General features: G+C 30.9%; 3 protein-coding genes across 3 annotated transcripts; all 3 read left to right on the top strand.

The window, feature by feature from the left end:
• Positions 1-1,987: 1,987 nt before the first annotated feature.
• Positions 1,988-4,714, top strand: LOC130665970 (protein tolkin-like). The gene is made up of 5 exons (XM_057466604.1): positions 1,988-2,313; positions 2,415-2,593; positions 2,691-2,921; positions 3,849-4,070; positions 4,191-4,714. Exons 1-5 carry the CDS (start codon positions 1,988-1,990, stop codon positions 4,676-4,678), a joined length of 1,446 nt encoding a protein of 481 aa, XP_057322587.1. The 3' UTR covers positions 4,679-4,714.
• A 4,033-nt stretch (positions 4,715-8,747) lies between these two features.
• On the top strand, positions 8,748-10,874 carry LOC130665969 (bone morphogenetic protein 1 homolog). Its single transcript, XM_057466603.1, has 5 exons — positions 8,748-8,983; positions 9,055-9,233; positions 9,469-9,699; positions 9,814-10,035; positions 10,387-10,874. Exons 1-5 carry the CDS (start codon positions 8,748-8,750, stop codon positions 10,872-10,874), a joined length of 1,356 nt encoding a protein of 451 aa, XP_057322586.1.
• A 10,557-nt stretch (positions 10,875-21,431) lies between these two features.
• On the top strand, positions 21,432-22,964 carry LOC130665968 (bone morphogenetic protein 1 homolog). The gene is made up of 3 exons (XM_057466602.1): positions 21,432-21,717; positions 22,135-22,356; positions 22,477-22,964. Exons 1-3 carry the CDS (start codon positions 21,432-21,434, stop codon positions 22,962-22,964), a joined length of 996 nt encoding a protein of 331 aa, XP_057322585.1.
• The last annotated feature ends 1,778 nt before the right edge of the window (positions 22,965-24,742 follow it).

Genomic DNA, 24,742 nt, shown 5'->3' with positions numbered 1-24,742 from the left:
TTGTTTGATCGCAGTGTAGATAGTTTTTAATAAAGAAATATTATCAGTAAGAGATATCTTGATTCCATCACCACCAAACTTTATCATAGTCGGCCTCAGTAACAATATTCATTATTTTTCTATCTAGTTCCTCAAGGCTTTACTATTTCTTATCAAATGTCTATTTAATGACTTCATAAGAACTGAAACGATCACCATCGCACTAGAAGTTATTGAAGTTAATTAAAATGAAAAATAATTTCAGTATCGACAGTAACATCATTAATAAAACATTTAGTTTAGTTAATACTATTTTACGAAAAAGATTTAAAATTATTATAAAATATAGACCAATTTTACAGAAATAATATAAGATTGACCTCGAATAACAATTAATTAATAGTAAATATATATGTATTAAGGTTCTTCGTTTGAGATGACTATTTTTTTTTTCCAAGTCCCATGTCAAAATATCATTTTACACATTGAAAAAAAAATTCTTACCAAATATGAGCTCTCAATTTTAATTTTAAGTACTCGCTCAATGAATTTGAAATTTTCCCATTTGATTAACACGTAAATTTTAATTTTATTTATTCAATTATCTATAGCTTTACGGCATTTCAAGATATTTGATCGACCATAGGTGGAAATGACAGAGGAATCGTTCCTCTTTGAAAGTACTTGTAGCAAATTTATGTTTTCTAACCGACCTCACCGGTAAAAAATCTTAAAACCAATTTTTTCTCAAATTTCATGGTTTCTTTTATTTTACTCACAAACCATTAACTTTACGACAAAATTGTACAGGACTTTTTTTGTAGGGAATTTGATTTCCTACAAAAAAAAATCATCTAAGCCATTACCGTAGAGCTAGTAGTTTTCGAGATAAATCCAATTAAACATCTCAAAATTTGAAAAATCGCTGTTTTATCTAAGATTTTAGTACTTTTTGATAAAATTATGGCCGAAGAAATATATAACATATCCTGGTTAATATATCATCAAAAATATGTCATGTAAAACAAAACTGTCTCCTACTACATTTCCTCCGTCTTTTCTTCACTTAATCCAATCGCCTCTGTTTGACCATCGGAAGCTTTTTTAATTACTTTCTCTCTTAGAACAAAGATAATTGTTTCATACTTGTTATATTTACATATGAATGTGTAATATATATTTTTATATTTTGTTCTTATACATTATTTGTATTTTCAGCAATGATTTTACCAAAAAGTACTAAAATCTTGGATAAAATAGCGATTTTTCAAATTTTGAGATGTCTAAATGGATTTATCTCGAAAACTACTAGCTCTACGGTAATGGCTTAGATAATTTCTTTTAGTAGGAAATCAAATTCCCTACAAAATAAGTCCTGTACAGTTTTGTCATAAAGTTATTGGTTTGTGAGTAAAATAAAAGAAACCATGAAATTTGAGAAAAAATTGGCTTTAAGATTTTTTATCGGTGAGGTCGGTTAGAAAACATAAATTAGCTACAAGCACTTTCAAAGAGGAACGATTCCTCTGTTATTTCCACCTGTGGTCGATCAAATATCTTGAAATGCCGTAAAGCTATAGATAATTGAATGAATCAAATTAAAATTTACGTGTTAATCAAATGGAAAAATTTCAAATTCATTTAGCGAGTACTTAAAATTAAAATTAAGAGCTCATCTTTAGTGAGAATTTTTTTTTCAATACGTACAATGATATTTTGACATGGGACTTGGAAAAAAATAGTCATCTCAAACGAAGTACCCTAATATATATCTATATATAGTTAATTATAAGAGAAAATTGTAGGTTCAAAGTTTTGTGAAATATTCTTTTACTTCAGTAGAGTTTTAACGGAGATTTTTTGATAATAAGTTATAATTGTAGATATAAACAAATTTATGACTAAAAACTGATTAACACTTGAACGCTTATAAATATTATTTTGTTTTTCGGTTTCTCCAGGTTCAACGTGAAAAAATAAACAAATATTTGTTAAATAACAATTGAAAATGGAATTGATTTCGCATATTTTTGCAGTTCAATTGTTTATGTTAATAATAACTGTAATAAATTCATATCTTTTACCACATGGAGCCTTCAACCGCGATACGAAAAACGAAACACAGCTTTTGGAAGACCAAGAATTAGTTAATAGAATACGAAGAACAGCTGCCTCAACGGAAAAAGATCGTCTTTGGGATCAGGGTATGATTCCCTATGTATTTGACAGTACTTTTTCTGAATCACAACAGAGATTAATAAAAGAAGTAATGCGTGAGTGGGAGAAATCAACCTGCATAACATTTATTGAAAGAATCCCGAGATTCCATGCAAAGTTCTTAAAATTTACAAGATCAAATTGCGGGTATTTATAATTGCATAGAATTATAAGTTAGTTAAGCATTTCAAATAATCCATTCTAAATAATACTTGCAGATGTTGTTTTATATTCTCACCGCGTTTTCCAAATATAAAACTAATAAGTTTACGAATTGGGTGTGTCGATTTTCCGATTATTCTTCATGAATTGGGACACGCAATTGGTTTTGAACATGAACACAATCGTCCAGACCGTGATAAATATGTTGATATCATTGGTCAAAATATACATCCAGGTATTCATACACTTGTTTATGTTCAAAGTGACAGATTCTGTTTTTAAAAGAACTAAACCCAATCCATTGATAAATGTGTTTTACTTGTTTGATAAAGATGATGTAGATGAGTTTATGAAACTATCACATGATGAAATAGAAACATTCAATCAAACTTATGATTATCGTTCAGTAACGCACTATCCTGAAGATTCATTTTCATTCGACTGGAGGCTGAAAACAATTATCCCGAAGCAAGAAAATGAACACGAAGCCCCAGCTATTGGAAACAAGAATGTACTTAGTTTGGGTGATATTGCTACAACAAATCTTTTGTACCAGTGTCCAAGTAATTTTTTACTTTTTAGTTATGATAATTAGTGTTTCATATAACTTTGAATCGCCGTATAATATTTATGAAATAAAAGTTTAGAAAATCCAAAAGTGCACGACTCATAATGCTTATTTGATCGTAAATATTGAAACATTGCGTAAGGGTGATGTCGCAGGCAAAATAAAATGAATAAAATTTGAAGTACAAATGTTATTTATTTATATAAAAATATAAAAAAAAAAAAAAAAAATTTTAATCAAAATAAAAAAAAATAAATAAATAAATTTCAAACGTAAAAAATTCCGAAATTTTTCGCCGTACGATCTGTGAAAAATTTTACGTTTTTTTTTCTTTTTTTCCTTTTTTTCGCGCCGAAAGAGTTGGTTAGAAGTATGGCGCAGGCAAACTAAGTGATAGTACGAGAAAAAAAAAATACCACGCATGCGCACTTGTTAAGCGAATGTCCACACATATTTAGGCTAAAATTAAAGAAAATGCGATTTAAATTTTTATTAATTATAATTGCATAACACAAAGTTAGATAGCCATTTTCGAAAGCAAATCCTTCTAGGGCAAAACGGGTCATTTAAAAAAAAAAATAGAATTAAATTATGGATTCTCTTTCAAGATATTGTGTTTTCAAGCTACAAAATTTTTTTACTGCTTGACAGGAAAATTTTTTACTTTATTTTAATGATTTTCTCGTTTCTATTGCACTGAATTTGTTTTTGAAAATTGCAGAAAAAATCTTTATTACATTGTCTGTAAATTGGTGCATCATTTGAGATGTTTCTGTTCACTAATAAGACGATAATAACAGAAATAGTTGTAGAAAGGAGGCGAAATAAAATTTTCGATCGTAAAGCACTCCCTAATGCTTCGCGTTATGAGTCGTGCAATATGCAATCATGAGTTAAATAACTATTTGTTTGGTTTTGTTAGAATGTGGAAGAACATTATTGGAGCCTAGTGGTATTTTTAGCTCGCCAATGAACGCAAGTGGATCGTTGGTAGGTTCTGAACGTTGTGAATGGAGAATAAGGGCTGCCAAAGGTGAAACAATCGAACTTTATATTACGGCATTAAGTATATACGAGAGCTCTGAATGTACAATTGACTATTTGGAAATTAAAAATGATTACGTGACTAATGTTAACATATCGGGTTCGTTTGTTTGTGTTTTTTTTGTTTTGTTATAATTGTTTATAATCAATTATGCTGTTTAATCATTTAATATTATTATTTGTGATGATATAAATTTAATGTATAAATTCTTTTCTTTAGGTTATCGTTATTGTGGCAATATTTACGTAGCTAAGTTCTTAGCTAGTAATTATTTGGTACTGACATATGTGAAAGCCAGTGGCTCAAGTATTTTCAACAGTTTTCGAATTGATTACAAGACTATTTGCGGAGGTGATATTGACATCGAGAAAGATACACCTCTCAGTATAGAATCGACAAACTATCCTTATAAGTATCCGCCAAATAGACGGTGCGTTTGGTATTTTACAGCACCAGACAATCATCGTATAGTAATGAAGATCAATTACTTTGCTCTTGAAACGAGTGATGGTTGTATGAATGATTTTCTCGAAATTAGAGACGGCAATGATAACCATGCAGTTCTTATTGGGCTCTACTGCGGCATCAAAGACTCTTGGCACGTTAATTCAACAGACAATAAATTGTCGGTTGTATTTGTGAGTAATGGAATGAACCAGGATAATGGCTTTTCAGCCACGTTAACAGCACTGCCTATAAATAGTTAATTTACTAAATTATATTTATGAGGCTAACTAGATAAAATGACCGCTTTAATCCCATAATAAGTGTTTATTGATTTCTATTGATATTTTGAGTTATATTCACAGCGGCGGGACATGAAATTTTGTTCTCTTAATATGTTTCTATAACATTCATGTATCCTTTGATTACTATCATTAACCTTGTTATTAATCATTCTTAATGCATTATAAAACGTTCAAAATAAAAAAGTTGTAGTAACTGAAAAAAATTTTTATCATTTATGTATTCCTATTATCTAATGCCCATACATTCATACATCAATTAATCAAATTTTTGTTAAAAAGTATCCTGCTAATAGACTATTAATTTTTTCTTTTATTCATACAAACGTCTCGCTAGACGATAGACATAGAAGTCCAGATATACCCTGGATTCTATAGAAGTTACTTATATAGAAACCCAGATTCCAATATAAATTTCCCTCAAAGAAATCCATGTATCCAAGTTCCTACGGCAAGTTCCTTATATGGGAATCCAGATATCTATGGTTTCCTACATGAATTCATATCAATCCGTAAGCCAATATATTAATTCCTATAAATTCTTACAATATTTCATACTTTCTTATATAGATTTCTATGGGTTCCTACACAGAAAAAACAGATATCTTGAGTCGAGAAAATATTTTTGAAGATAAACTGTTACGTCCAGACAGACATAACATAGAACAGTCCCTTAGTTTTGAGTCAAGACACTTAAGTCCTTTACTCGGGTAACGGGGACCTCGTTATTTGGTGCCGAGCATGGATATAGGTCAGGAATATGTATATTTTCCTTAATGTTAAAATGAAAATGTCAGGACTTACAGATACAGGCAGTTTTTATTTAGTTTCAAGATGGTTGTTGTTACAATACAACAAGTGCTGGCTGCTGTAGCTTGGTGTTGGCTGGACAATTTCTGGGACACCCCGTGGTGAGTTGGACCCTTCGAGTAGCGATGAATGGAGGTGATCACGTCGAAGTTGGCTCTTCTTAAGTGGCACCGAATTGTTCACAAATCACTTCGCTGAATTTAAAAGCCCAAATTCTCACCCGCACAGAAGGCTAGATAATTTCTAAACACACCCGCACTATTTGCGAAATCGCGCGTTCCGACCCGGAGCAATAATTACGCGAAGGAAATGAATATCTTGGAAAAATATTGTATTAGGCCCGTTTTCCAACAATAAACAATAATTATTCTTCAGATTTAATAATTGAAAGGTACTAGCAAATTAGGATGGGAAAAATGAACCGTATCTCTGTTGAGATGTATCAAAAATTTAGACTGGAGTCTTGAACCAAAAGTAAAATAGATCTGATCGCTTCAGAGTATTTAGACGATATAATCGATATAAAGAAGAAAAATAATATAACTGAAGACAAAAGTCGAGCATGCGACACTATGCGATGCAACGACAATAGAAAAGACTTGCTCCTTATATATGCTCGGAGTCTTTGTTCTCCCTGGGGTGTTCATGAAGAAAGGGGGTGAACTCCCACTAGGTAGTAAAAATTACTTACGAGCGTAAGTATTCTAATTTTTCGGGGGACCAATGTGCATCCAGCTTATCGGTGGTTGGATGGACATTATGGCTCTATGATAAGGAGATAATCATATAGGTCCCTTAAACGTTAGAGTAACCAATCAGAAGATAGTGAGTGGCTATTCCCCAAACTGTGATCGTTAGAGAAGGGCGGATCGATATGGTTGTCAATATAGTGATAAGATGAGTGTAGGATCGAAGATGGGAAGTGGCTAAGTGGTGTCATTTTCAGGGGAAGTATTCTATCCTGGGACTTGGAGCTAGGTATGAGAGTAGGGGAACGTTTGCCCGGCAACTGTAGATTTGGTGGTCAGCTAAGATAATTAAGACGAAACGTGAAGGGTTGGGTCTTATCAATATCACGTCACGGTTGGCTGGCCACCAACTTAACAAAGGCTTCGATAGCCGAATTTTCATTGGCTGATGGGCAATTTAATAAATTCAAATTCTGTTGTCTAGTGGTTTACCGGATGCGTTTTTATATATTCTAGCTAAGAACTCGTCTTGATATTGACACAGCTGCCCAAAAACTTATATCGAAGACGTTACTGCGATTTTATATTCTTTTATTAAAGAGGAATAAATGTACCGTCGTGTATAAAAAAGATATTAGAATATGGATCGACTTTTAATTTAACAAAAGACCGGATGCCGCATCGAACAGAGGCTAGTTAAATTTGGTGGTACTCTGCGGGAGGTAAAGAGTCGCGGTTGAAGACTCTTTGTGCTAGACTCTTAGTCACCGTTTAAGTTGTACCTCTGTTATGATTTAAATGTAGTAGTGATCGGCTCACACAACTGCATTTGGGTGGTCTGATTAGAAATTCCTTTGTTAGCCTTCTGTACAGCTGTCGAAGATAAGAAGCAACAGAAAAAAAAGACTACCGAACGAAGTTGCTTCGCACGAGGAATAAAAATTTTATTCCGTATAAAATAAATTTTATATTGAATATTTTCCCGCTCGATCTCGACGTAACACAAACGTTTTCGGGAACCAAGTCAAGATTTTTTTGAGCCAAGATATTCGTCTTGGTTGGAGAAGATTTCTACTTTATCTGAAAAAATTTAGGTCTCCAAAAAAATTTTCTTGAATCAAGAATATTTACCTTCAGCCGAGAATTTTTCTTTTCGTGTGTATGCAATACCGCATGGATTTTTCTGATAGGATGTAGGATATTATGAAAAGACAGGTCTTAAATTTCCTATTGCTTAAGCGACATCGTTGATATACAAATAGTATATCTTATGTAATTCATAATAATTTTACTGGCCCTAACGGACCCAAATTACGGTAAACCCACCGTAAATTACGGTAATCCACCGTAAAATACCGATTTACCGTATATTACGGTGGATTTACCGTAAAATACGGAAATACGGTAATCCACCGTAAACTACGGTAATTCGGTAATCCACCCGAATTTTTTTACGGTAGATTTATCGTATTCGACGGTAAATTTACGGTATACCCGCCGTAATTTACGGTAATCCACCGTAAAGTGCCGAAATCTACTCGAATTTTACGGTATTCTACGGTAGATTTACGGTAAAAATACCGTGAATTTACGGTAACTCCGGTCTGCTAGGGGGAACACAATGTAGATTCTGAATAAGCAAGGAATTAAATTTGTTGAAATAGATCAAAAATGTATTCAGATTATGTTGTCATCGGTAAATCCGACTGCGGTTTGAAATTTTTGATTTTAAATTCAATTACATCACTCTGTTATAGATAAAACAATCGTTTAAGAACCATTTTTTATTTTTTTATCATATGTGGTTTATTGCCTGATTGAATTTTTCTAAAATTATTTCAGTAAGTTACCGCATGTTATCTTACCGCATTCATCTTCAGTAATTGATAATTTATCATTTAGCGGTATTTAATTATTTTGTTTTTTTGAACTTATATTATACTTAATATATTTTTTTTGTATCTATCTACAGTCTACAATCAGTAATAGAAGTCTTTGAAATGTAATTACTAATGCCATTAGAAGTTTCTCTTACTAAATCATACAGTTTAAAACTATTGATCAATTTAATTTCTAATGATAAGTTATTACTTATCTACTAGAGTTTAAATTACTTTTGATAAAAAACGAGTGATACATTGGTTCTTTAATATCTAAATACTTAAAAAGAAGTAGTGTCTCAAGTCTTGATCATCTAGATTTTTGTTTTTTTTTATAATTGTCAATTATTCAGTCATAAAAAATACATCCAGATTTAAAAGTCGAAAAGTAAGTATTTAACCGCTATTAACTCGGAGCTCTGAAGTTTTCAAAAAAATTACTAGAATGCTTATAAATATTATTTTTGCTTTCTGTTACTTCAGGTTCAACGTGAAAAAATAAACAACTATTTGTTCAATAATAATTGAAAAATGGAATTGATTTCGCATATTTTTGCAGTTCAATTGTTTATGTTAATAATAACTGTAATAAATTCATATATTTTACCACATGAAGCCTTAAACCGCGATACGAAAAACGTAGCACAGATTATGGAAGACCAAGACTTGTTTAATAGAACACGAAGAACAGCTGCCACAACAGATAAAGACCGTCTTTGGGATAAGGGTATTATTCCCTATGTATTTGACAGTACTTTTTCTGAATCACAACAGAGATTGATAAAAGAAGCGATGCGCGAGTGGGAGAAATCAACCTGCATAACATTTATTGAAAGAATCCCGAGATTCCATACAAAGTTCTTAAAATTTACTAAATCAAATCGCGGGTATTTATAATTGCATAGAATTATAATTTAGTTAAACATATCAAATAATCAATTCTAAACAATACTTGCAGATGTTATTTTATATTCTCACAGCGTTTTCCCAATATAAAACTAATTAGTTTACAAAATCAGTGTGTTGACTTTCCGACTATTCTTCATGAATTGGGACACGCAATTGGTTTTGAACATGAACACAATCGTCCAGACCGTGATGAATATGTTGATATCATTGGTCAAAATATACATCCAGGTATTCATACACTCGAGTTTATGTTCAAAGTAACAGATTCTGATTTTAAAATGTAACGGGAAAACTCATGATTATTAAAATAATTTTCTTTGTTAAACCATGAGAAATATTCGTTCGAGTTTTATGAATAGTATTGATAAAAGGGTGTTTCTCTTATATGATTATTGTCTTATAAAATACGTGATCAATGCAAAACAAAATCCATTAATAAGTATATTTTAATTGTTTGATAAAGATGATGTAGATGAGTTTATGAAACTATCACATGGTGAAATAGAAACATTCAATCAAACTTATGATTATCGTTCAGTAATGCACTATCCTGAAGATTCATTTTCATTCGACTGGAGGCTGAAAACAATTATTCCGAAGCAAGAAAATGAACACGAAGCCCCAGCTATTGGAAACAAGAATGTACTTAGTTTGGGTGATATTGCTACAACACATCTTTTGTACCAGTGTCCAAGTAATGTTTTATTTTTTAATTATGATGATCGGTGTTTCATATAAATCTGAATCATTGTGTAAAATTTCGAATATGAAACCATGAGTTAAATAACTATTTGTTTGGTTTTGTTAGAATGTGGAGGAACATTATTGGAGTCTAGTGGTTCTTTTAGGTCACCAATAAATGCAAGTGGATTGTTGATAGGTTCTGAACGTTGTGAATGGAGAATAAGGGCTGCCAAAGGTGAAAAAATCGAACTTCATGTTACGTCATTATGTATATACGAGAGTCCTGATTGTACAATTGATTATTTGGAAATTAAAAATGATAACAGGACTAATAGTAATATATTGGGTTCGTTTTATTGTACTTTTGTTTGTTTTCTTTATAATCCCTGATTAAATAAAACTATCTGTGACGATTAAAACTGTTTTAATCATTTTTAATCATCTTGAATCGTCAAATGATGATTAAAGAGGATTAAAAACGATCAAATTTTTAATCATTAATTGTTTTTTATCGCAAAATAATAAATCGTCTTTGGACGATTAGCGACGATTAATAGTGATTAAATTTTTAATCGTTTTTAATCGTCACAAATCGTATTGTTTGATCAGGGATCGTTTATAGACGATAATGCTGTTCAATAATTCAATATTATTATTAGTGATGATAAAAATTTGATGTATCAAACTATTTTTTTAGCTCGTCGTTATTGTGGAGATATTTACGTAGCCAAGATTATTACTAGTAATTATTTGGTACTGACATATGTGAAAACCAGTGACCCAAGTATTTACAGCAGTTTTCGAGCTGATTACAAGACTATCTGCGGAGGTGATGTTGAGATTGAGAAAGATGCACCTTTCAATATAGAATCAACTAACTATCCTGATGCGTATCCGCCAAATAGACGGTGCATTTGGTACTTTACAGCACCAGACAAACATCGTATAGTAATGAGGATCAATTACTTTGCTCTTGAAATGAGTGACGGGTGTATGAATGATTTTCTCGAAATAAGGGACGGCAATGATAACCATGCAGTTCTTATTGGGCTCTACTGCGGTATCAAAGACTCTTGGCACGTTAATTCAACTGATAATAAATTGTCGGTTGTATTTGGGAGTAATGGAATGAACCAGGATAACGGCTTTTCAGCCACGTTAACAGCTCTGCCTATAAATAGTTAATTTACTAAATTATATTTATGAGACTTACTAGATAAAATGACCACTTTAATTTTATCATAATAGTTTATTGATTCCGATTGATATTTTCAGTTATATTCACAGCGACGGGACATGAAATTTTGTTCTCTTAACATATGTTTCTATAATATTTATGTATACCTTGCTTACTACCATTAATTTTGTTATTAATCATTATTTAAGTTGCATTATAAAACGTTCAAAATAAAAAAGTTGTAATAACTAAAATAAAATTTTTATTATTCAAGTATTCCTATTATCTAATGTCCATACATTCATACATCAATTAATGAATTTTTTGTTAAAAAGTTTCCTGTCAATAAACTATGAATCTGTTTTTTTTTTTTCATAGACGGAAAAAATAACTGTGGTGCAACATGAATCATGTTACGGTAACATGAGTTTTCACGTTGTACCAGCATGGTTTTTCATGGTGACCCACCGAGTCTAGTTCATGTTGCACCACATAGTTATTGTTTTCCGTGTATAAGCAAGCGTATCAATAGACAGTAGACATAGCAATCCAGATACCCCGGATTCTATAGAAATTACTTATATAAAAACCCAGATTTCAATATGGTATGACACTTATTTAAGAATCATTTTGAAACTACTTAAGATTTTATAATAATTAATATATAAACTTCCAATCAATCAACTAAATAATTTTTGTAGAAAGCCATATTATTATTATCATAATTATACAAATGTAAACCAATGTATTAAAAATTGAAGGTCCTGAGGGAGCTTAGGCTCTAGAGTCAAATAAAATTATTATCTATCTATCTATCTATAAATTTCCCGCACAGAAATCCATGTATCCAAGTTTCTATATGAGAATTCAGATATCCATGGTTCCCTACATGGACTCATATAAATCCACAAACTACTATATTAATTCCTATTAATTCTTACATTATTCCATACTTCTTGATTTAGACTCCTATGGGTTCCCATGCAATACCACATGGATTTTTTTGATAGGATGTCGATCTTATGAAAATAGGTCTCAAATTTCTTATTGCTTAAGCGACATCGTTGATATACAAATAGTATATCTTATGTAATTCATAATAATTTTACTGGAACACAATGTAGACTTTAAATAAGCAAGGAATTAAATTTGTTGAAATAGATCAAAAACGTATTTTGAAGACGTTGAGAAGTTTGAGAACCATATTTGATTTTTTTTTATGATATGTGGTTCATTGTCTCATTAAACGTTCATAAAGTTATTTCAGTAACTTAAATTGTTATCTTGCAGTATTCATCTTCAGTAATTAATAAATTTACCAATTAGACGTATTTAATTATTTTATTTTTTTGAAGTTATTCCTCATATATTTTTTGTATCTATCTATAGTTCAAAATCAGTAATGAGGGTCGTTGAAATTTAATTATTTCATCACTACCAAAAGTTTCTTTTACTGAATCATACAGCTTAAAACTATTTATACTTTTTTTAAATTACTGTAGTTATAACTCGAAGACAAATCATCCGATCGATTTGATTCGAATTGCAGCTTTTTACATAAATATTCATATGTATCATGACCCTCCAGTTTTCATGGCGTTTTCGGATGGATTCCCATATGGTTTCCAATAGAAATCCACCACAAATCCCAGAGATTTTTTTTTAAAAATAAGTATTGAAATTCTTAAATGAAGAAAATATTACACTCGGTAGAAGTCTATATTTACTATAATTAAAAATATTAATTGCATTACATACTCTCTAAATCTGAAACAGTGAAAACCACTGAATAATAGTGCATATACACTATTTCACAGTTATAAGTATACCACTTGGTATACTTATAACTTGAATATTCACTGTTTCAGATTTAGAGAGTATGTTGAAATAGATCAAAGATCAATTCACATTTTTTGTCATAATTAAATTAGACTGCGGATAATCCCGACTAGAAATTTTGGTGAGGCTAAAACGCAATGAGGATGACTAAAGGCTTGCCAAAGCTAGGTATGTCAAATTTGGCTGTTATTTGGAAAATCTTTGTCATTGCCTAAGTAAGATATATCTTTGGAATTCTAGGCTGGTACCGAATAATATTTAAATAGCATAAATAAACATAGGCACAATCGGTAGTGTAGCGTAGTAGTTAAAGCGTTGGTCTTTCGTGCGTAGGGTCCCGGGTTCGAATCCCACGATAGCGGCCCTTGATAAGTTTCGCGTTTTTTCTTGAATTAAAAATTTCTAATTTGATTGGACATTAAAAAAACATTAAATTGGCACATCTGATGATAACTGCCCTGCAAAAATAATTTTAATCGATGAAAAAAAACAATAAAAAATTTTTTTTTTTTTTTAATTTAGGTAAGCAAAATTATATGATTATTACAGTCATACATGACCATACATTGCCAATTTCTATGTATAACCATAGGCCTTGTATACGATGCGAGCCTTATGTGGTTGCCTCATTTGACGCGAACTCGGTTTATGCTACCACCAGCAAGTATGGTTTCCAAACCGCTGCCTCAGAAGGAAGCCTAATTAGGCAGGGCCTCGCAACTGCGTTACTTTCGGGATCTCGACCTAGTTTGGTTGCCTCATTTGGCGCAAGTCTGGAATTCGGCATGCCTTATTCAGGTCTAATCACTGCTTAACTAAAATTTCTAGTCGGGATAAATTATTAATTTTGAATTCAATTGTATAACTCTGTTGTAGATGAAACAAGCGTTTGAGAACCATTTTTTATTTTTTTATGATATCCGGTTTATTGTCTGATTAAATGTTTATAAAATTATTTCAGTAACTTACATTGTTGTCTTGCAGTACTTATTTTCAGTGATTAACAATTTATTATTTATATGTATTTAATTACTTCTTTTTTTGAAGTTCATTTTTATATATTTTATTGCAGTTATCAATAGTAGTAATCATACAGCTCATAAGTATTTATAAATATATTGCCTATAGATTAGGTTTTACTCGTCTATTAGAATTTTAATTACTTAAATAAAAATTCAGTTATATATTGATTTTTAAATAATTACAAACTTAGAAAGAACTAGTATCTAAATTCTTAATCATCAAGTTTTTTAATTTTCCATAATTGTCGATTATTCAGTCATAAAAAATATAAGCAGATTTAAAAATTGAAAAGTAAGTATTAAGCAGCTTTTGACTCATATATATTATTTTCAAGCCCCATAAAAAAAAAAAATACATAGCCTTATATGATAACTATGAATTTTTTTTCAATTCGAATTCACTCTGTCACTCGGAATTCTGGAGTTTCAAATAAAATCACTCCGCAAGATACAGTCTAGATAGCATACAATACTGTCTGAAATTATTTTTTTTTACGGAAAGTACTCAGTACTATCCCAGAGAGAAGCCACTTCTATATTGTTTTTTCCGTGTAGTTTGAAAAGAGACTTGAATCATAAAAATCTGTGACTAATATTCTACTGTCACGGCTGCTACATTCAAAAATTTTATTATTTTTTCATCCCAAATAAGTACACACTAAGATCTCTTGCACTTAGACCTTTTTTATGACGTCCGACTTACTGACGCCAGCAGTCGTACCGGACAAATATACCTACCTGAGCGTTGTCAACGCTTTACAATTAGGTCGTGTTGTACTAATGGACCACGTGTATTATCGATTTCTTTTTCCTTTAAATTTCATCATTTTTACTTAACGTACTTTTAAAATTTATGTATCCGTTCCCATTTAAGAATCTAAGCATAGGAGCGGTAGTCTTTCTTTGATTTTCTTCTTAAAAAACTATAGACCACCCAACTCATGTGCACCTGCATGTGATTCTTGGAAATTAGAGAAAGCTGATGGAAACTACCAAAATTTATGGTTTCCTCGGCGGCAGAGTGGCGCCAGGTCATCGGCCTACTCAATAGTCAAAATCTATTTCCCAGGGATCACACGTGTGCATGAGCCTAGAACTTTCGAGTGGGTCCGAGTCTTTTCGTATGGGAAACAAGTTACCACCACTTTTCATAGGTGAAGACCATATAAAAAGACCATGGACTTTAGCTCATCAGTTCTTTTGGGAATCAAACTCTGAACCATACCGAACTCCGGACACTTGACGGTGTTCGTGGCTAGAGGATTGATATCTCGATTGAGCATTCGGTCACGTGAGCCCAGATCATTGGATCGGTCCTTGATCGTCGTAAGCACTCAAATAATCGGCATATTATTTTCTACTAGCTTCAGAAGCATAATCAACGCGATATTAGTGTATAGCATCCGATCACGTGAGCCCAGATCGTACGATTGGTCCTTGATCGTTGTAAGTCGTGAACTAATATCAACCGTTTAGCACCGGTACAGCATTGATTATCTTCATCTTATTTTTAATTCATTCAATTTCAATTTTATTTGTACCACAAACGTGAAGAATCAAAGAATATTTTACCGCGAGAAAAGCGAAGATTTCAAAGAATTATTTTACCGCGAAAACGCGAAGATTTTAAAAGAATTATTTTACCGCGAAAACGCGAAGAATTTGAAAATACTGAATTATATTTTATCGTGAAAATACGCAAAGGTTTTACAAACCAATTTACATTTTTTTTATTTACTACGAAGATTTTGAAACGCATAAATAATTAAAACAAACTAAATAAACCAATAAATTAAAATCACATTAATTAACCGCGAGAACGCGCTGTGTAAAAGTGTCCTGTGTTACTGCTGATAGTCTTGACACCTCACCTAAACCTGTTTAGGGTAAGTTTTAACCATTGTAATCATTATTTGATATTTTTATATTTTATACATTTTGAACCTGATTATAAAACATACGCATAACACATTTTATTTTATATTGTCGATTTTAAACAATTGTAACCCTTTTGTATTTAGAGTATATTGAATCTTAAATAAAATTACTCGTTAACATAATAATTTGAAAAACATTATTTCTCAGACAATATTACTTTAGCAATAGAATACTAGCTTCTCGAGGCTTTTCGGCAGCCCACCTTCCTTTATCCCTTATTTTCTACCTGTTTAGCCGCTCAGACAGATAGTTAACAGTAGGGGGTACACAATCTTACGTTTACCGCTCGACGTTTGATTGTGAAATTTAAATAAGTCACACACATAGATTGGAAATCGTTTTGAGTTTATCAATATTTGTCTTCAACAATATTGTGTGGGCGCGAGTTGAATATAAAGTAGAATAAATCGAGCATTTGGTCACGTGAGCCCAGGTCACAAGATCGGTCCTTGACCATTGTAAGTACCCTTTTATTCAATACGTTATACGAAAATTCGTACCTACGCCCATCACGATCTCCAATCGTGACACTACACAATAATAACATTAATATGTCATTGTGGACAAATATGTTTTAAGTTTCTCTATAAATTGGTGAATCTGATGTATTATGAATTTTTAAGACAGCGAAAACTTTTTTTTTTATTTGAAATACAGTTCACCCTTCTAATACTCGAAAAATAAAACTATTTTCTTTCAAACGCCGTTTAACAGTAAGGAAAAGTTGAACACCGCTATGTATTATCTCAACATTATTTTCGGGTTTAAATTTTACACACCGATACCCGCATGGAAAAGCTATATATTGTTAAAAGTATATAAAAAAATATATGGTGAATATGTGATAAATATATAGCGGCAAAAATATCTATATTGAAAAATACATGTTTTTTACATATATTGGATTATATATTTATCATAATATATTTACTTGTATATAATGTTTTGTATTTGTCTATATATATTATCTCATATAATGCTCAATATATTCTTATCATATATGGATAGTATATATATAATTTATAAGTATAATATAATAAACTTGATATATATATCCATTAGGGTGAGCCAAAAAAACCAACCTATCGAATTTACGTCTTAAAAAGGACCTATATATCGAGAAAAAAATTCTCCCATTGGGCAAAATTTTTAGCTCAATTTTAAATAGTGTCGGTAGCCATTTGAAATTTCCCATTTAAATAACATGCAAAAATTTTTTTTTTGATTAAAAATATTATAACTTTTGAACCATGTGAGACAAAAATTTGGCTCTAGAATATTCTTGTAGGGCATTAAATTTCTTAAAAGAAAGTCCTGGGAGTCGAATTTGTAAATTTGATATTTCGTATACTAACAGGCCATCAAAGTCTAGAGTAAACAGAATCATTCAAATTGGAGGCTTTATTATTAAAAATGTCAATACTACGAGAAAATTTGTTTTACATGTAGTGCAATGAAATCACCAACAATATCCACGTTGTAACAAATAATATTTTGTTATCGATCACAATAAACGAAAAGAATTTGAAAAATCCAAATAAAGCCTTAAATTTGCATGATTCTGTTTAATCCAGACTTTGATAGCCTGTTAGTATACGAAATATCAAGTTTACAAATTCGAGTCCAAAGACTTTCTTTTAAGAAATTTAATGCCCTACAAGAATATTCTAGAGCCGAATTTTTGTCTCACATGGTTCAAAAGTTATAATATTTTTAATCAAAAAAAAAATTTTTGCATGTTATTTAAATGGGAAATTTCAAATGGCTACCGACACTATTTAAAATTGAGCTAAAAATTTTGCCCAATGGGAGAATTTTTTTCTCGAAATATAGGTCCTTTTTAAGACGTAAATTCGATAGGTTGGTTTTTTTGGATCACCCTAATATCCATATATTTTGACTCCTATAATTAGTGGTATATGGTCTTTATATAATTGATTATATATGAAAGAATTTATATGATTAAATATATGGTTCGCGGTATATTGGAATTATATTTTTCCAGTATATTAAAACTTATATTTTTCGCAATATATTGAAAATTTTATTTTTTAATATACTTTTTCAATTTCTACACAATTCCACAAAAAAAAGTCAAATTTATTATTTTTTCTCCTTCTTTTCATTGACCTTATATTCACTGGCAATAACCTAAGAAAAGTAAAAAAAGTACCATATATTTTACAATATATTGGAAACCTTATATTTCGCAATATATTGGAAAACGTATATAAAAAATATAAAAAATACTATATATTAATTAATATACTACTTTCAATATAATATATCAATATAAAAAAGATATATTAAAATATATATGTAAAACATACATAAAAAGTCATATATTGATAAATATATTGATAATATATTCTAGCAATATATTTTTTTTCAATATATTATCATATATTAATACGGCAAAAATATAAATATTATTTTATATATTGTACAATATATCACATTATAATATTCATATATTCTATCATATATGTTTTAACATATAAAGTTTTTTCATGCGGGTAAGCTCAGCACCGGGATATCGTGGACTTATACACCGGTGTTTTTTTGCAGTGTGCATAGTTTAATAAAGAAATATTATAAGTAAAAGATATCTTAATTCCATCACCACCAACACCAATAGTTTGCCTTAGTAACAACATTCATTATTTTCTATCTAATTCATCAAGGCGTTACTATTTCTTATCAAATGTCTATTTAATGACATCAGAAAAACTGAAACGATCGTCATCGCATTAGAAGTTATTGAAGTTAATTAAAATGAAAAATAATATCACTATCGACAGTAACATCATTAAGAAAACATTTAGTTTTATTAATACGATTTTAAGAACAAAATTTTAAGTAATTATAAAATATAGATCAATTTCAAAAAAATATGATAACATTGACCTCGAAAAATATATATATATATATATATATAGAATTTTTAACTATATAAAGAACATTTATATATAAGTTTTGTGAAATATTTTTTTACTCCAATAGAGTTTGAACGGAGATTTTTTGATAATAAGTTATAATTGTAAAAATGAATGAATTTATGAGCAAAAACTGATTAACACTTAAACGCTCTCGAGTCGAAATTTAACACGTAGCTCAAGCGTCTCAGGCGTTGAAAGCGCGTTTAAGACGTCTCAGGCGTTAAGAGCGTGTTTAAAACTTTTCAATAATTTTTTAATTCCGATTAAAATTAAAAAAATCATGTAGTGGGTATTAGGTAAAAATTTTTTTTTCCATTTTCCGCCAAGTTATGACCTCTATGATGGTTTTATGATATTTCGGGCCAATAAGTCATATATGGGGCATAATGGACCACTCGAAAAAAATTAGGAAAACGGTTGACCCTAAAAGCCATCCCTGCAACTTCCCGCTTATTCCATACTTATGCACTTAAAATTGCACTTATTACGCTTTTGAGCTCTTTGAGCTCAAAAATATAATTTTCGTGTCATTTTGAGCTCTCTGAGCTCAATAGTCTGATAGAGGTTTAATAAAACACTTTTTTTTTTTAATTTTCAAACCGCAATAACTTTCGAATAAATGAACCGATTTTCACGCGGTTGGCGGCATTCGACGCAGTTTTCAAAGCCTTATACAGGATCTTTAAGTTTAGATTGATCGAACGAGAAATTTTAAAGTAATTCCGAAAAAACACTTTTTTGGTTTTCTTTTGACAATGATAACTCACGAACGAATCAACCGATTTCGACCGGGCTAGCGGCGATCGGCGTGGTTTTTTTTATAATAAGAGCTGATTAGTTTTTTGAATCGATCGGTAAAGCCGTTTAAAAGGTATTCCAAAAAAACCACATCTGAAAAAATTTTTTTTTGTAGTTCTTTTGAGATTTCTCAAAATCTACCGGTTCGAATCAGTCCAAATTGTATTCAAAATCTAAGTTTGGCCAAGCCCTTCCGAATGGCGCCAACCGCAATTAAAACGGTCGAGCCGTTCAAAAGTTATAAGTGGGTTACACACACACACACTCACACACACACACACACACACACACACACACACACACACACACACACACACACACACACACACACACACACACACACACACACACACACACGCATACAGACATACGGATATCATCGCGAAAACATTCGAGAAAGCTTCCTAGGACCTCAAAACGTTTTAATCACACTTACAGCGTCTGAGATGATTGACATACTCTTTAAACGCCTTAGGCGCTCAATATACGCTTCAAACGCCTAAGATGCTTGAGATACGTTTTAAACGCCTGAGACGCCTGAAATACGTTTTGAATGCCTGAGACGCCTGAGATACGTTTCAGGGGAAGGGGGTAGGGTAGGCAAAACGGGGTACCTCCAAAATTTGATAAAAAAAAATTTTATATTTTAAATGGTTTTAAAACATTCCAAAATCACTTCTGTGAATATAATTAAGCGTTACTTTGAATTTTTTTCGGTAAAATTTTTCAAAAATCAATTGTCAGTTGAAAAATATTAATGACGTTTGTTTTATGATAAAAACTATTAAAAATTTTTTTTCTTCTTTTGTATCCAATAAACATATAAAATATAATTTTTCTTCATGTAAATGACTTACAAAAAAATTCAACTTAATCAAATTTCTTTAAAATCCAGAAATTTTTTTTTTTTTACCTTTTTAGGGGGTACCCCACTTTGCCTGCAGAAATGAAAAATTTGTTTCTTCAACGGTAACTGAAAATTTCTTCTATTTACTTTGAATATCATTAAAAAAAAAAGATTTAGCGTATTGGAGTCCTCGAAAACTTGGTATTTCCTTAAGTACCCCCTTTTGCCCCTCCCTCCCCTAAACGCCTAAGACGCCTGAGATACGTTTTAAACGCCTATGACGCCTGAGATACGTTTTAAATTTCGACTCGGGGCTTATAAATATTATTTTGTTTTTCTGTTTCTCCAGGTTCAACGTGAAAAAATAAACAAATATTTGTTAAATAATAATTGAAAATGGAATTGATTTCGCATATTTTTGCGGTTCAATTGTTTATGTTAATAATAACTGTAATAAATTCATATCTTTTACCACATGAAGCCTTAAACCGCGATACGAAAAACGTAGCACAGCTTGTGGAAGACCAAGAATTGTTTAATAGAACACGAAGAACAGCTGCCTCAACGGAAAAAGATCGTCTTTGGGATCAGGGTATTATTCCCTATGAATTCGATAATATTTTTACTGAATCACAACAGAGATTAATAAAAAAAGCAATGCGAGAGTGGGAAAGATCAACTTGCATAACATTTGTTAAAAGAATCCCGAAAGTCCATACAAAGTTTTTATATTTTACTAAATCATATTGCGGGTATTTATAATTGCATAGAATTATAATTTAGTTAAACATATCAAATAATCATTTCTAAATAATATTTGCAGATGTTGTTTCATATTCTTACCGCGGTTCCCAAATATAAAACTAATAAGTTTACAAAATGGGTGTGTCGACTTTCCGATTATTCTTCATGAATTGGGACACGCAATCGGTTTTGAACATGAACATAATCGTCCAGACCGTGATGAATATGTTGAGATTATTCATAAAAACATACATCCAGGTACTCATACACTCGAGTTTATGTTCAAAGTGACAGATTCTGTTTTTAAAATTTGACTGAAAAACTCATGATTATTAAAATAATTTTTTTTGTTAAATCATGAACCATATTCGTTTGAGTTTTATAAGTGGCATTGAAAAAAGGGTGTTCCTTTTACATGATTATTGTGTTATACAATATATGATCAGTATAAGACACAATCCATTAATAAATATATTTTACTTGCTTGATAAAGATGGTGTAGATGAGTTTATGAAACTATCACATGATGAAATAGAAACATTCAATCAAACTTATGATTATCGTTCAGTAATGCACTATCCTGAAGATTCATTTTCATTCGACTGGAGGCTGAAAACAATTATCCCGAAACAAGAAAATAAACAGGAAGTCCCAGCTATTGGAAACAAGAATGTACTTAGTTTGGGTGATATTGCTACAACAAATCTTTTGTACCAGTGTCCCAGTAATGTTTTTTTTTTTAGTTGCACTGTAAAAAGAGCGGTATTACAAATCGACTTATTTTTACTCCGCGTGGTGTTAAAATGAAATAACACCAGTGTAGGAGGCGTGATTTGGCGGTGTTAAAATACTGGTGTAAAATCGGGGTATACTGCACCCGCTCAGTGTATTAACTTTCGAAAGCTTATAAAACGCAAAAAACATCTTCACACACACACAGACACGCACTCAACACGCGAGCGCACACACCGCTTTCGGTGTTGAAATTGAACACCGCAAATTTCAACTCCTACACCGCTTGGACTTACTCCGGTTATTTTTTACAGTGTATGATAATCAGTGTTTCATATAAATTTGAATCATTGCATAATATTTAAAATTTGCAATCATGAGTTAAATAACTATTTGTTCTGTTATTTAGAATGTGGAGGAACATTATTGGGGCCTAGTGGTATTTTTAGCTCGCCAATGAACACAAATGGATCGTTGGTTGGCTCTGAACGTTGTGAATGGAGAATAAGAGCTGCCAAAGGTGAAACAATCGAACTTTATATTACGGCATTAAGTATATACGAGAGCCCTGAATGTACAATTGATTATTTGGAAATTAAAAATAAATACGTGACTAATATTAACATATCGGGTTCGTTTGTTTGTGTTTTTTTTGTTTTGTTATAATTGTTTATAAAAAATTATGCCATTTAATATTTTAATATTATTATTTATGATGATATGAATTTAATGTATAAATTCTTTTCTTTAGGTTATCGTTATTGTGGCAATATTTACGTAGCTAAGTTCTTAGCTAGTAATTATTTGGTACTGACATATGTGAAAGCCAGTGGCTCAAGTATTTTTAACAGTTTTCGAATTGATTACAAGACTATTTGCGGAGGTGATATTGACATCGAGAAAGATACACCTCTCAGTATAGAATCGACAAACTATCCTGATGCGTATCCGCCAAATAGACGGTGCATTTGGTATTTTACAGCACCAGATAATCATCGTATAGTAATGAAGATCAATTACTTTGCTCTTGAGATGAGCGATAATTGTAACAATGATTTTCTCGAAATAAGAGATGGCAATGATAAACATGCGGTTCTTATTGGGCTCTACTGCGGTATCGAAGACTCTTGGCACGTTAATTCAACGGATAATAAATTGTCGGTTGTATTTGTGAGTAATGGAATGAACCAGAATAACGGCTTTTCAGCCACGTTAACAGCACTGCCTATAAATAGTTAACTTACTAAATAATATTTATGAGGCTAACTAGATAAAATGACCGCTTTAATCCCATAATAAGTGTTTATTGATTTCGATTGATATTTTGAGTTATATTCACAGCGACGGGAAATGAAATTTTGATCTCTTAATATGTTTCTATAATATTCATGTATCCTTTGCTTACTACCAATAATCGTGTTATTAATCATTATTAATGCATTGTAAAACGTTCAAAATAAAACAAGTTGTAATAAATGAAAAAAAATTTTATTATTTAAGTAGTCCTATTATCTAAGGTCCATACATTCATACATCGATTAATCAATTTTTTGTTAAATAGTTTCCTGCCAATAGACTATTAATCTGTTTTTTTTATTTGTAGACGGAAAAGAATAACTATGTGGTGCACTGATAGAAGGATTTCATAGTATTTAAGAAATCATTTCTTAAACATCAGTTTTTTTGTATTTAACAAATATTTTTTACTATTTACGAAATAATTTTTTAATAAGTTAAGAAATCATGTCTTAAGAAATGATCAAGTTCCTATATGGGAATCCAGATATCCATGTTTCCCTACCTAGACTCTTATATAAATCCATGAACCAATTTATTAATTTCTATAAATTCTTACATTATTCCATCCTTCCTTTTATAGATTCCTATGGGTTCCCATCCCGGGTCGAAAAATTTGATCTGATTCTAGTCTAACTGGACTGTATTTGGACTACTTGGTCTGTTATTGAACTTCGATAAAAATTTTAATCTGTTTTTGATCTACCCGGACTGAAAAATTTGACCTGATTTTGGTCTGATTGGACTATTTGATCTGATTTTGATCTTTTATGAAAATTTTAAGCTGTTTTCGACCTGCTACTTTAACAAACAAACGCGTTACGAGCAGACTAAATTAGATTAATTCGTGAACTTTAAAAAATTTTAGTTCTGAAAATTTACAAGGACAAAACTAGATTAAATCATGGACTTATAAAATTTTTATTTATGGGCAATATTTATGAAAAAATATTAAGTTGCAGAATTGATTATGTTTTATTTACTATTTATTTACTATCGTTTGTTTAAAAATGTCGGCAGTTAATGAAAATTTGACAGCTTAATTTTTTAGTTGTCTTCATTGAATATTTATATCATTGAATAAAAGTGATGAAACAACTCTTAAAATGTCAAGAATTTTCTCTTATTCACTGGATAAAATTGAAAATATTTTGGCATAAGAAAACATCAAAATTCTTGTGCTACGGAGAAAAATGTTGGCTCGAAATCTACCAATTTTTATTATGCTGAAGACCAAACTTGAAACAGAAAGTAAAGTATCCAAAAAATTACTATGCTCTTATAAAAAATTATTATGCTGCATCAAAATTATTATAATGTATGGAAGTAATTGATATTGAAGCTCATCGATAAGTTTCTCGCGCGTAATAAGTAATTTGATACAGTATAATCATTTTTTGTAAGAGCACGATAATTTTTTGGATGATTTACTCCCGATTTCAAGTTTAGTCGACAGCATTGTAAAAATTGGTAGGTTTCGAGCCAACATTTTCTCTGTGTGACATCTTATTATGGAAGCGCATTAGCATGTTTTAAATACCACGAAAATTAAAATAAATTAATAAATCTAGATTATTATTATTATTATTATTCATATTTATAAAAAGTCCTGTATTTGTCCTTAAAAATAATTGAACACAGACCAATAATTATAATAAAAAAGTCTGTTTTTAGTCTAAACCCGATTTAAAACAGACTAAACATCATACGAAAATAAGTCT

Source organism: Microplitis mediator, chromosome 3, assembly GCF_029852145.1.
Source record: "Microplitis mediator isolate UGA2020A chromosome 3, iyMicMedi2.1, whole genome shotgun sequence".
Taxonomy (NCBI): Eukaryota; Metazoa; Arthropoda; class Insecta; order Hymenoptera; family Braconidae; genus Microplitis; species Microplitis mediator.
The sequence above is the reverse complement of the archived record's forward strand: the minus strand, read 5'-3'. Positions and strand labels throughout refer to the sequence as shown.

Bases quoted from the DNA above. Each gene is read 5' to 3' on its own strand.
- LOC130665970 (XM_057466604.1), top strand. From the start codon at position 1,988: ATGGAATTGATTTCGCATATTTTTGCAGTTCAATTGTTTATGTTAATA. The intron at 2,594-2,690 runs GTATTCATACAC...TGTTTGATAAAG, and splicing joins TGGTCAAAATATACATCCAG to ATGATGTAGATGAGTTTATG. The intron at 2,922-3,848 runs GTAATTTTTTAC...TGGTTTTGTTAG, and splicing joins TCTTTTGTACCAGTGTCCAA to AATGTGGAAGAACATTATTG.
- LOC130665969 (XM_057466603.1), top strand. From the start codon at position 8,748: ATGGAAGACCAAGACTTGTTTAATAGAACACGAAGAACAGCTGCCACA. The intron at 9,700-9,813 runs GTAATGTTTTAT...TGGTTTTGTTAG, and splicing joins TCTTTTGTACCAGTGTCCAA to AATGTGGAGGAACATTATTG. The intron at 10,036-10,386 runs GTTCGTTTTATT...CTATTTTTTTAG, and splicing joins GACTAATAGTAATATATTGG to CTCGTCGTTATTGTGGAGAT.
- LOC130665968 (XM_057466602.1), top strand. From the start codon at position 21,432: ATGATCAGTATAAGACACAATCCATTAATAAATATATTTTACTTGCTT. The intron at 21,718-22,134 runs GTAATGTTTTTT...TCTGTTATTTAG, and splicing joins TCTTTTGTACCAGTGTCCCA to AATGTGGAGGAACATTATTG. The intron at 22,357-22,476 runs GTTCGTTTGTTT...TCTTTTCTTTAG, and splicing joins GACTAATATTAACATATCGG to GTTATCGTTATTGTGGCAAT.